The 14,387-nt window shown below is 36.8% G+C and overlaps 1 protein-coding gene across 1 annotated transcript in view; it reads right to left on the bottom strand.

The window, feature by feature from the left end:
• Window positions 1-14,387, bottom strand: part of LOC110848263 (Down syndrome cell adhesion molecule-like protein Dscam2) — a 136,820-nt gene that overhangs the window by 968 nt on the left and 121,465 nt on the right. Inside the window, exons 32-36 of the mRNA XM_035851003.1 lie at window positions 13,757-13,895; window positions 12,627-12,794; window positions 10,690-10,935; window positions 6,600-6,796; window positions 5,987-6,275 (exon numbers count right to left, since the gene is read on the bottom strand). Coding sequence (XP_035706896.1) covers window positions 5,987-6,275; window positions 6,600-6,796; window positions 10,690-10,935; window positions 12,627-12,794; window positions 13,757-13,895 — 1,039 coding nt within the window. The remainder of the gene's footprint in view (window positions 1-5,986; window positions 6,276-6,599; window positions 6,797-10,689; window positions 10,936-12,626; window positions 12,795-13,756; window positions 13,896-14,387) is intronic.

The raw sequence follows: 14,387 nt of genomic DNA on the forward strand, positions 1-14,387 counted from the left end.
AATATTTTTTTTTTCAAAAATGCAAATATTTCACCCATATAAGGCAATTTTTTGGGGGGCTCGAAGAAATTGGACAACAATAAATACACAGTATTAAATTTAAACGTACAAATATTTCGAAAATTATTGGTTTATGTTTTTTCATATATTTGGTAAACAAGTTTGTGCTTTTTGCGTAAAATTAAACGCATACATATATCTCCATACATATTCGTCCTCTTTTAATATTTTCCCAAGTGTGTAATAAAATGTATAATAAAAATCTAATTGAGTTTAATGCCGAGCATTTTATTTTTAAGTTGAAAATATATTATAAAAGATAAGTAGGTTAATTTTTGATGTATCAAAAGCAGTGTGTGCAAAAAGGCAGCCTTTTTGCTTTTTCTACATGCCTTTTTGCCTTTATCAATGCTCTTTTGCCTTTTCCCGTGCCTTTTTGCCATTTTGATCCCTCTTTGCGGTTGATGCGTTATTGCTCGATTTATGACGATGGAATTCGATTTATTGTTGTTCAAAAGGTATTAAAGAAATTGCAGAATCTACAATATGTTTTAAAAATTATATTGGAGGGTTTTGACTTTCATCAATACTTCAAATTAGTCTAAGGGTCAGATCAAGGCATTCTTAGCAACAAAAAAAATACAAAATATTAATGCATTTTCTGCATAAAATCTTGCCCTACTGGGCGCTTCAACCTGCGCTCATGTAACACTTTTTAAAATTTGTATACATTTTATTAAACACATTATGAGTGTAGGTACCACGAGTAATCAGTAAATTTTCGAAATTACTCGCGACACACTCACTAACCAAAAAATGTCACAATTATTCGAATTTGGATGCATTTTTCAGTTTTAAAATACATATGAAGGAAAATGATGCATATTAAAATTATTCCAGTGATTACTCGCGATAGTCATAACCCCTAAGTACCAAACAAACATATCTGAAAGTAGAAATTAGCCATACCGGGGGTGCATTGAGCAGCCCCAACTGACTAAACCTCTTGGTTGTTATGTAGGTAAAATAAATAAAACGGGCACAAAAGTTCCGACTCGGGCTAAAAATTAAGTTGTTGCTAACCTCAGCTTATTTATATGTTTTATTGCAAATAATTGCTTTGATCTGACCCTTAATACTTTGCCCTAGATATTTTCAGCGTTGTTTCTACATCGCCATCAGCTTAATTAATCCAATTTTGACTCTAAAGATCATATTTGCTAAAACTATAAGAAACGCAATGAATAACTTTCAGCTGAATTTTATCTCAGGGTTTTCGTCTCATTTCGCCCCAATTAGCAAAACGGCAAAAAGGCACCCATTTTTGTGGTACAATTATGAGGCAAAAAGACACTTTTTGGCTTTTTGCTCTGCGCACACTGACGTTTATGTTTATGAAAGTCGGTTCCTCGTAAATTTTCGAATTAAACAAGTAAATTTAAAGGCAATTCACGTAGTCCTTGGTTATTTGTAAAGTCCGTGCGTTTTGTAAAATAATTTTACATATGTTGACAAAATAAAGGGACGCCCTTGATCTGAGCAAGTTTGCAAAAATTTGGGAGTTAATGCCCAACCCAAGCTGCCACACTCATCCTCAGTAGCTCCCATTCTTATCCCATCTCGTCTTGGCGCGACATGTCGTGATTAAGACGTCTTAGGTATATGCCTATGATATCGCGATTAGTATGTCATGACCAAGTAATCTTATGAATCTCACTGCATAGATATCTACTGATCATCGTCCAAACACATCCTTATGACGTTCCAACTTTGTCTGGCCAAGTTATCTTAGTCTCAAAACCAATGAACCTACGGAGCGGGTTTCCCAAAAATTATTGAGTTTTGTTATCCCATGATGAAATCCTGTAGCAGTTTGTCTAAACGCCAATTGCCTCGCCGTGTCGAAAAAACAGTTTCGACTACAATTAGTAATTTTGAATCCTCGGTGCCTTCGACCTCCTCCGTAAGTGCAAGTTTGCCACAAAATAACATCCCAAATTCACCCACTTTTAACAACGACCTGGTAGAGTTTGATTCAGAAACGAGTGATACTCTCGATATCGAGTTTGACCGGCTTAATAACGACACTAATGCTGAGTCATCATGTTTATCCGATTCCTCTACAGATTTTGAAGATGAGGTAGACGAGTTAAGAGAAAATCTCAGAAAGTGGTCGCTAGATAATAACGTGACTGGTAGTGCAACAAGTTCTTTATTGAAGTTATTAAGAAATCATTCGTGTTTTTCAAAATTGCCAGCCGATGTCCTTTCGTTATTGTTAACTCGCCGAGACTTTGTTAAAAGAAATGTGCCACCGGGTAGGTATGCACATTTCGGACTCGAACGTGGCCTAAAAACTTGCCTGGAAAAAGTAAAACCTGTTCCTGAAGTGATTAGCTTGTTAATTAGTGTGGACGGAATTCCCATTAGCCACAGCAGTAAAAGTGAATACTGGCCAATCTTGGCATCCCTTTATTGCGAAAGGAAATATAAACCGTTCTGTGTTGGAGTTTATTAAGGTTCCACTAAGCCAATTGATCAAAATGAATTTTTAAAGGATTTTGTCGCCGAATTCAAGGAACTAATTCAAACTGGAATATTATTTAATAATAAATTAATACCTGTGGAAATCAAAGGGTTCATTTGCGATGCACCAGCGAGAGCATTTATCACCTGCACGAAATATCATTCTGGATTTTCAGCATGTTCAAAATGTACACAAGTTGGTGAGAGATATCAAAACCGTACAGTATTCACTGATGAAATTGCGATAAGAAGAACCGACGACACTTTCGGAAATCGATTGTCATTGGAGGATTGTCATCATCGTGGGGAAACTGCTCTATCCGAACTTGGAATTGGACTTGTTTCGAAGCTTCCACTCGAATCTATGCACTTAATTTATTTAGGAGTGGTAAAGAAAATTCAGTTCCTTCCAAGTCTCAACAATTTCTGAACGCTTAACTTCTTTACGATTGTACTTGTGTAGTGAATTTAACCGACAACCAAGAACACTAATAGAATTACCAAGATGGAAGGCGACTGAGTTACGGCAATTTTTGTTATATACTGGCTGTGTTGTGCTAAGAAATATTTTGCCAGCGGATTATATGAAGCACTTTTTAACTTTGCAGTGTGCGGTGACAATTTATTCAAGTGACGAATTGATTAAAGTTTACGGTGATTATGCAAAACAACTACTAGAATATTTTGTAGTACAATTCAGTAAACTTTATGGGAAAGAAAACTTGTCTTATAATATCCACGGATTACTGCATGTCCACGAAGATGTGAAGGTCTTCGGAAATCTTAATAATTACAGTGCTTTCAGTTTTGAAAATCATCTTGGGATATTGAAAAGATTAACGCGAAGTGGATATGCTCCTCTTTCACAAATTTGCAGGCGACTTTCCGAACGAGAATCGTCCCTAAGCACAGCTAAATTACAAGAATTTAAAAACATTCACAGCAGTGGCCCATTAATTAAAGGGTTCGGCGACCCACAATATAAAACATTAGTGAGAGAAAATTTCACATTGAAAGTTAACAAACGTAATCAATTTGTTAAAGTCAGAAGTGGAAAGTTGATTAAAGTGAGAAACTTCGCCACCAACCTGGAGAGCGGGGAGCTTTGTATTATTGGACACGCTTGCCAGAATATTACTCCACTCTACACCTCGCCGTGCAGCTCAACATCACTTGGCATATTTTCATTTACAAAATTTGGACCGCTGGAAGAATTTGCACTTTTAGATCTTACACAAAAATATTTAGTCTTTCCCAACATTAGTGGTGAATTTGCGGCATTTCCACTCATCCATTCCTGACGAATTATGGTATTTTCCGTGGTCCATTTCCCTGAGACTGACGAAGTAGAAGTTGTGCCGGACGTCTGGTTGGATCGAGAGGATGAAGGATGCCTGAAGTGCTGGTGGCCACCGTATAAAAATTCGGATAAGGTGAAAACCGCCGTAAAAAATCAATCCGTAGTTAATTTGGAGACTTGGAACATTTACAATGCTCGGATTTTGAGAGGTTTCGGTTAGTGAAAAACAAAAATTCTACTTTAAATCCATTGCAATTTTTTTTATAGAATTACAACATCATTTAAGTTTATAATTAATATTTCATGCTTGATTCAAATTTTTAGTCACGTATTCGGCTGCCCGTGAGCACTTATCCGCAGCAGAATTAACTATCAGAATTAACTATCAGAATTAATCAAATTTGGACTCAGATATCGATGTCGTGACGATGCACGTGATCGCTGTGTGCGATTCCGAGGAATAAGCAAACGCAAGTCTGACAGTGAAGCAAGCTCGACCGGAAGCAGCGAGAAACAGTCTCCAATGTTATCAAAGCGTGCACCCTCAGCGAAGGCAAAGGCGAAAGCACCAATCAATCTGACGCCCCCACCAGTAATATACAAGAACAGTTTCATGGAGCCTAGGTTTGAGTTAGCACCCGGATCTGGTACAATCATTCAGGTGAACCAAGATGGTTTTCAAGGTCAAAGTTCGCGGTCAATATTAACGTTCTCTGCTACAACATTTTCTGTTATTACCTTTAGGATATGTAATAGAAATTATGGGTCACAAGTGATCCAACTAATAATTGTGATTTACTGTTTTGCTGCAGATCAATCAATGGATTTAAACTGCAGGTCAAGTAATGATCAAGCGAGCTCTACAATTCTTGATAAATCCTCCGGTAATAATTTTATTGCTCATCTAGTAATGCATTATATAATTATGCACATTCAATCGTTTAATATTCTCATCATTAAAATTAGGAGTAACACCATTTGAGAGACATGTCATTAATGCACTTGCTGAAATTAAGCAGCGATTGGATATTCAAGCAAAGAATACTAAACAGATTTATGACTACATGTGCAAAGCTTCCGAGAATATCAATGTTGATGAAGTTGAATTCGGTTTTCCGCATGACACTATGGAAGTTTTCGATGAATTGGAAAATTCGCTGCAAGACAAGAAGAGGAAAAAACAATTGGTAACTAATACCACAAAAATATGCGAAAATTTTGTGTGAATGCACTGACTCTAATTAATCTCATGTCAAATATTTTGCACAGATTAACCATTTAAAGACGATTGGTGGCAATGATTATAAAGAGAACGTCGCGAATATAATGACGGATAATGACATATCGCCTTGCGAGTAACTTTTGTTGGGAAGGGATAAGGAAAGTTAGCCCGAAACGTGCCTTCAAAAACTTACAAATTAAGGACGCTATATTTAGTGAGCAATTCAAATTTTAAAATATATTTAAGCATAGCAAAATGCAAGTAATTTTATTATTTTTTTTAGCTGCAGTAAGGGACAATCCAAAATGTGTTTCTGCAACAGACTCGGATATTAAAATTAAATTAGCGTCTTGGCTCCAACATGCACCCGAGAAATACAAAGCTGTAATTTTGATAATTTGTCTAGTTTTAATCTATCCAGTTTCTGTATATTGTGTAAATTTCAAACATGGTATTATTAATAAAAATTACAGGAGGCCAAAAAATCGGACGCGGCGGATTGGAGAAATTAGTTAAATGATCATAACTTTCCATTTTGTTACTCATTTATTGATTATTTGTTATTAATTATTTTTCTTTGGAAATAAATGTGAACTCAAAAAAATTGAAACATGAGACTAAATACTGCCCACTGATTCACTCATACAAAGTAAGATGTCCTGGGGACGACTTGAGGGATGTCCCTCAATACGTCCTACGGCATACTCCAAACTACGACTTTTCGGCGGACATTGGCTCATCCTACAGACGTCTTTATTATGTATTCGAACCAAATTCGTCGTCGTGAAGATGAACTATTCATCCAATTTTCGTTTCGTTGCTACAAGCTTACCAAGCCCTTCATGAATTACCTCATTTCTGTATTCGAAGGCTATAAAAATGATTATGCGATTGTACCTAGGTATTTTGAAATTACATCGTAAACCTTAATTTTTTACCTTGTCCGTTTCGGCGTCTAAACGTCCCAACTTGATGTTCGTGATATTGTTGTTGTTGGAGAACGATTTGTCGTTGCTGCTGGTGCGAAGTGTAGTCGTTGTGGTGGTGTTGAGAGGAGGAGAATTGGTTGTGGGGGTGGTGGTATTTTGGCGAAATGGCGCCATCATTTGCACCGGTGGCGTCGTACTCGAGTGGGGGCATGTGCATGGCCAGGATTTTGGTCATTTCGGCGTCCTCTTCGTCACCACCAATTTTGCTTAATCGACCAGACTTCATGTATTCGGCGTCCTGTGGAAGTTACCAATTATTTCTTAATTATCCAAATTTTAAAGTTTAAATCAGAACTTTGTAAATAGGTGTGAAATTCGTCGAATTTCTCAATTTTGAATTTGTCGTAGGTGAGTTGATTAATGTAATAACGGTGAGTTTTTTAAGCCAGTTTCGACGAGTTGCAACCTGCCCTACAAATTCGTGGTCCAGAATTTTAAAATAAATTCCCATGGGCAAGAAATGAATTAAAATGTGCGGATTTTGACTCTGAGTCATTGACTCTTACGCTTAATGTTTTTTTGTGCAATAATTTTGCAATGAAATTCAAATATTTTGACTCACCCGGAGGGAAAGCGTGGCCATGAAATTTTGCGACTGGACGGCGTGGTAGGGTCCGGAGTAGACGTTTCCCACGTTGTAGAGCGTGTCCCCCGTGTGGAAACCCCCACTGCCGCCCAGCCCTTTCGTGAGCAGGGGGCGATTCGGGGGGTTCTCGGGAAGTTGGAAGGTCGCATACGGACATACGTCGTCTCCATAGTCTGCAAATTTTGTGGGAAAAATGGTTAAATTTGCAATTAAAGTTGTAATTTTTGAATAGACACAATTCCAGGTTTGTTTATATCACAAAATTTTGGAAAATAATCATGCAATATTTTCCTTGATATTTCGGAAACTAAAGAAATACCAAATATTTTGAGAAATATTGTAAAAAGCTGCAAATTTAATTATTAGATTTATTAACATGTTGGAAATTTGAATACATAACACGAGCTCGGTTTCAAATTCATATATTGCAACTTCAACTCTCGATGTAAAATTCTAAATAATTAAATTTCCCAGAATGTCTCTTAACTTCATAATATTTGTAAATTTCGCAACAGTCACAATTCAAGGTTGCATGCTCTTCTTAGCACAAAGCACGAAATGCTCGAAAATTTAGCAGAATAATTGTCCAATATGTTTCCTCATATTTCTCATACATATGTCAATATTGCAAAAAACTGCAAATTTGTCCCCTCTTGTTAGATTTTTTAGCATGTCTGACTGAAATTTCATTATGTAACAAGCCTCCTTCAAGTTCATGCATTTTAAATTAAATTCACGATGCAAAATTCTTATAAATTAAATTTCCAAAATTTGACAAAATAGGTATCTCTCTTCATCTTTGGAACATTTCTTGACATGTGCTACTAAAATTTATGGCAAAATTCTGCCTCAGTTCATCATTCCCATCCTGATAACTGTACATCTAACAAGTAACAAATCTCCATTTAGTTGTCGTAGGAGGAAGTTTGTCGTCGTGTTTGACTTGATGTCGACCCAAAATGTGGAGGGTACTGGCAGGCTAAACTAATAATGACATTTCATTCCGTGCCATTACTTTATGATCAGATTACGCCCTTCTCGCACCCAGCAGAACGTGAGGGCAGAGGTGAAATTGTAATCGGATTGTCACCATCATCACGTCCGTAACATAGCTTTCGCACTCTGCTCACATAAATAACGAGAACAACCTTGCTCCCACTTTCACCAAGAATTTGCTTTCACTCTCGATCTCGGTGAGCAGAACGAGACGATTTTGCCGTATGGTGTCTATCATGTGTTAAATACGTGCACTTAATTTTGCTGGGGGGAGGAATGTATCCGATTTTCAGGAAATTTTCACAGATCGTGGCAAGCTTTTAGTAAAAAAAAAGAACTACTCTGCCTGGGGTAGGTTGGTCTTAAAACATGATTTCTAATGTTTTTTATTGCAGAATTTTTGTGGGATTTATACTAATTTGAATAATTTGCAAAAATTAGTCTGATACAGAATTAGCACTAACCAGCATGGCTACTTTTGCACTCAGCTCCCATAAATAACGAGCACAACCTTGCCCCCACTTTCACCACGAGGTTGCTTTCAGTCTCGATTTCGGGACGATTTTACTCATGTGTTAAATACGTGCACTTAATTTTGCCGGGGGGAGGAATGTACACGATTTTCAGGAAATTTTCACAGACAGTGGCACACTTATACTAAAATATATTTAACATGTTTGACGTGTGAGTTGGGCTTACAATGTGATTTCTCATGTTTTTTTTGTGCAAAATTTTTCTACGAATTTGTGTGTACTTTAAATAATTTGCAAAAATTACCCCAGTACAGAATTAAGACCAACTAACATGCTTATTTTCGCACAACGGGACGATTTTGCTGTATCGTATCTGCCCTGCTATTATCGTGTACTTTAATACGTGTACTTTATGCTGCATTAATTTTACGGGGGATAGGAATCTACAGGATTTTATGAAATTTTCATAAACGTGGGAGACCTTTACTAAAAAATTAACTGCTTTGATTGGGTGTGAGCTGGTTTAAAATGTAAAAAAGTAATTCTCTTTATCGCAAAAATGTTTGTGGTAGTCCAACACCTTTATTTTAAATTTTGCAAAAATTATTTGCTTTATAAATTTAAAGATCAATTGGATGCACACTGTAATTGTAGTATGGAAATTTAAAAAAATGTTGCTACCCTTAATAAAGCAACCAAATTACGCCTTGTGTGACGAGGATGGGATATTTGTAAAATGTACTTTTTAAGTGAAATTTTTTTTCTGAAACTTATGTTAAACAATTTTCAAAAATTAGTCATGTGCAGAATCTTAGATGTGGTGAATAACAATTATTGTTAAAAGAATTAAATCCTTTTAACGCAAAAATAATAATAATTTACTTAATAAATTTTAGATTACGTGATTGTAATTGCAAATTTCATAATCACAATATCGTAAATATTTTTTGTATGTTTTGTAGGACTTAACCCTTTAATTTTGAATTTTGCAAAAATTTTGCACCTTACAAATTTTAGATTCGATGAATGTTGTCCAGAAATGTCTAACACATGAATTCTAAGAAATATTGTTGCCTTTAATAAAACAAATAAATTACGTGATGCGTCATGTAATTTCATGAGAGTACATGACTTTCGCTCTACTTTCTTGGCCTACACACATACCAAAGTTCGTGGCTTTCTCTACCTCTCCTTGATCCTGAAGTATGTATGATTTAGTGAAAGTGAAATTTGGCACTGATTTCGATAAGTTCATATCTCGACGAACTCCACAATTTACAATTTGGTGTCATAAATTTGGGGAAATTTTAAGCAGAGGGAAAGAGAAGGAATAATGGTTGTTTTTGTGTAAGGTACATAAAGTGCGGTTGTAATCGCGTTAATAATTCTATACGATGAGAATTAGATGAACTTCATGATGTACTGAAACCAGGAGGGGCTGCGTTGCAAATAAACCATTGTAAAACAGATGTAACAAATTGGCGAAACCCATATTTCTCTCTCTCCTTTGTGAAATTAGTTTTAAAATGCGTATCTGACAAGGGACACATCCGAGGTGCCGGTCGTGTCCAGGGTACCCACTATGTTTTTTAGAAACTACTAGGACCCTAGATAAAGGATCCATTCTTATTTACGTGCAAAACTCATATTTGGCGCCGTGCCGTGGCGCCAAATTCGCCAAAATTGAATGTTTTTATTTTTAAAACCGCCATAACTTTAGAAATCTTGGACGGATTTTTAAAATTTTTGACCAAAATCATGATAAAGGGTTCAACTTTCATATGTCACAAATTTTTTCAAAAAATTGTCACTTTGAAGTTTTTGCAAAATTTCGCAATTTTCTTAAAAATAGGGGTTCGTCGAAAAAATCGTAAAAATTTCTCAAAAATACAAAATTTTGTATTTTTTATTTTTTTCTTAAAATTTCGACTTTTATGATCATTTTAAGTACAAAATTATGAAAATCCCACTGAAACTATAAAAGTTATGTAGGTTTGAAATTGGTCGAAAATGCGAATTTTTAAGTTTGGCGCCACGGCTCGGCGCCAAATATGAGTTTAGCACGTAAATATGAGTGGATCCTTCATCTAGGGTCCTAGTAGATTCTAAAAAATATGGTGGGTACCCTGGACACGACCGGCACCTCGGAAGGTTCCCTTGTGAGTAAATGTGAAGATAAACGGGATATGTACATCGTTAAATAAATAAATAAATAGCGCTAAATTTCAAAAATTGTAGTAAAAATCCCTCACCTAGGCACATTGGATTGGATTTATGAATGTGAAGTAAATTTAAATCTGTTTGTACAAGCAGATTATTTTTCACGGGTTCTTAAAAAATTATCGCAAATTTAGGATTTTTGGTGAAATGAATAACTGAGAAATCAGGAGACAACCTTACGAAAATATTTGTCATGAATGTCTTTTTGGGGTTGAGTCGGTGTCGATAAGGGATTATTTAAGCAGGTGAAATATTCAAAATTGTTCGAGGTCACATTGAGATCACGAATGAATTATTTGAATGCTATTTTTTGGAATTTTAAAATTTTCAGCAGTGTCAAACTTGTATTGTCAAATCATCCTCATATTGTACTTTACCTCCTGGATGGTCCCTGCCTTTGGTGGCGTATTGTGCTGTCAGATCGGGCGGGTACTGGCCTTGGGACCGCTTCACGAGCGTGTAATGCTGATGCGGAGTGGCTGCGTCGTACATGATTCCGCCCTGACCGTGTCCGTAACCTTGACCCTGACGTCCTCCACGGTCGAGATAGGACGTCCCATCGCCAGATCCGGTGTAATTGTGGTCACCAATCACTGTTTTGGGGTGTGGAATTCCCAAAATTCCTGTAATTTTTAAATAAAATCGACAATTTATGTGCTGATTTTGCAATTTAAAAAATTGTTGCACTTCGTAAAAAATATGGAACACATTTTATAAAATTTTATAAAATATTGGCATTTTTAGTTGACATATATTTAATGCACAATCAAATAGCATTTTTATCACGCTATAACGATTTTGACGTGTGACAACTTAAAATTTGCGTAATTTTTCGTAGATTATTTAATCAGTAAAATTAGGGAGCGTTTAGCCCGTTTTTTCGGTACAAGCCAAGGGTATTATTTTTTCGCAATTATTTTTTCTAGGGTAGTTACCTATACTGTATCTATTTATTTATTTGTTTGTAGTTTAACACTTTCGACAGTTCACAAACGACGTTTAACTCGTACATCGTACGTCTAATAAATATTTAGATAAATATATTTGTAAATATATACCTAATACAATTCTTCGCGGAAATTCGTGCACGCATATTTTATTTAAATTTTGAATTCTTGGCTAATTTAACACTATTGCAAACCTGTAATATTTTTTTCCATCGATTCAAGTCCTAAAATTTTTGCGAACATTGTTGTTATTGCAAACTTAAGTACATATTGGTTTTGGTAAATTTTATGCAAATGTATTTTATAAAGTTCGTGAGTTCCTCTTTGACTTCCAACCGTGCACAACGTGTCTCCCTCTCGCTTTGCATCTGGATTCTCTTCCATCTGGGTCGCGGGTGTGCCAGGGCTAGTAAAGTGTGTCCTAAGGCCTCTACGCCATGTGAGCCTCGTCCACTCACACCCCCCACCTGCGTGCCTGGTGACACCCCCTGCGACACCCGTCCCAGCAACGACAAGCTGAGCCAACAGGCGAAGATGGATCTCACCGGACTCTGTGCACGGGAGGATCTACGCCTTAGAGGAGCTCCCCCAGGTAAGACCTTTGTTTGATAAATTGGGGTGGTGAACATGTGGGGGTGGTCGACGGAAGAGTGAGTGTGCGCAGTGCTGGTGGGGGCGGCTGGGCTAGGTCTACGGGGTTCCCATGACTTTGTCATGTGCTGCGATGGGAGGGGTTAGTTTGTGGGGTGTATCATGGCCCCTTTATGGGGTCACTTAGGCCGAACCCTGAAATGGGTCCTTGGTTAGTTTGTGGTCCATGAATGCTCCACTCCAGCCTAATACCCGTCGTGTCCCTGCCAGCACGGCGCCTACTCATTTGGATGTCACCATTTTCCGATATGCAAATCGCTTATAATCTCTGTCATTCACTGGTCGAACCTGGGTTTACAGGTAGTCAGGGCCGAATGGTGAACTGGGCAACTTTTCCAGTTCAGGTAGAGGTTTTCCAGATTGGCCACCATAGTCTGGTTTTCCCTCTACTCCCCTGACTACTATCACTACTATCACAATTATTAAAATCAAAAATTTGACTAAAATATGTAACTAAATGTGATTGTGACTTGCAAGAGCTACTGGCTATTTATGCAATAAAGATACATACATTTTATAAAGTTCGTGCATACTCTGCAGGTCCTCGGCTGAACCTGTTTCTGTAAAAAGTAGTACGTAGTTCCATTTTCGAATTGTGGGTTGATTTTAACTAATTTTAAGATATAAGCGAAAATATTCAAATTTTTACGAATTTCTCTAAATTTAGTTTTTGACAAAACCTTGGGCAAAACCTTTTTTTATTGTAATGAACTTACGTTTTCTCCGGATGTAGCAGAAGAAAGAGATGACAGCGGTGACCATGGCGAGTGCGAGGATGGAGGGGAACACGATCAGGAGCGACGTGCTCAGCGTGGACGCCTCGTTTTCTCCACTCTCACCATCACGACTTTCTCCAACACTTTCTCCCGGAGATTTTCCACCACCTGCGGATCAAACCAAACCATAAAAATCCTTAAAATTAACGTATTTTAATTTTTGTGTGGCTCATTCAAATGTTTTTTAAACTTTTGTTAAGCAATTAGGGAACGACATGGTACCCAAAATCGAGTCGGTTGTCACCGGGTGGTAACTATAATTATTGAAGGGCGTATCTTCTACTACGAGAAATTTATTCAGCTCGTGGCAAGGTCAGATTTATCGTTACCCTCCGGTAAAAAAATACCACCAATTTTAGCCACATGTGTATGTATCTATCGAGTAAGTAAATTTACACAATTTAATGGACCACAAAGAAACGAGTGAAACATTATGTTTTTGATTAATGTCGAACTTAATTTTGGTAAAAAGGGTTAATACAATATTAATATTTTAGATGCGTAGCATTTGGGCATAGATAAAATTTAGGTGTTAAATTATTACCGGCCAGACGTACCTTCCGGTGATAACGAGCATTACGATGTAGTAATGTTGTGGCAATGACAAATTTACCAGTCATAAACAAACTTTAACAATCCGAACTTTAACAATTATTACGGAGTTATGGTAATGCGGGTATTTATTCCCCAACATTAAGTTGTTACCGCTTGGTATTAAAACTATCTACACCAGTCGGTAAAAATTTGCTCCCGATCTGGTAAACCTTTAATGCAGAGCTATTCCTACACTGTATCACGTATGAAGACCACTCAGGTATGGTCATATATTAACACCGCCTGGTATTATGTTAATACTGGATTTCTAAGAGTGTAGATAAATTACGAGTGAAGGTTAATTAGTGTATGCACTTTGCTATCACGCTGGAATCAATTATTTACCGGGAAGGATAAACTAGAATTTCCTGGATAGTTAGTTATTATCCTTCCGTAATAAATCGTTACCAAGTCGGCATTAAGCTTATTCCTACATTGTTTAGCTTGATTAAAATGCAATAATTTTTTTCTATTACCGTGACTGGTGGTGGCCAGTGATCCGGTGAGAAGTTCGTATTTTGCCAACGTGTCGCCGGCATGGTTTCCCCCCGTGACGCGAATGTCGTACCGCGTGTTGGCGTGCAGTCCCGTCAGCGTGTACGACTTGGCAGAACCCTGGCAAAAAATTGATAACCCTGATAAATAAATGATTGGCCAAAATATATGTTGCAAAAATAGTTTGTCCGTGATTATTTTTTCAGTTAATCACATCACGTGAGGTAAATTCATAAATCAGTTTTTCGCAATGGTAAAAGACGTAATTTGGTTGACGGAGAGACAAAATCTGAGGCGTATTTGTGAAGTTGTTCGAAATTCTTTTAAATTGCGCACTGACATTTAACCAGTGAATTTGCAAATAATTTCGGAATAATAAGCAACAAAGTGCGAATTTCACTTTGTGCGTGGAAATCATTTCGTAAAATTGATTTGGAAAATTTCACATGCAAATATACATAGTAAAAATGTAAAACATAAACATATATCTTTAAATATACATAGATATGTATTTGTCGCAAGTAATATTTCGCAATACTTTTTTACTGAAATTATTTTTTTATCACAAGATTGCGTACAGATTTATTGGTGTTAACGACTATCTTGGGGCAA

The sequence above is a fragment of the Folsomia candida genome, unplaced genomic scaffold (assembly GCF_002217175.1).
Source record: "Folsomia candida strain VU population unplaced genomic scaffold, ASM221717v1 Fcan01_Sc004, whole genome shotgun sequence".
NCBI lineage: Eukaryota > Metazoa > Arthropoda > Collembola > Entomobryomorpha > Isotomidae > Folsomia > Folsomia candida.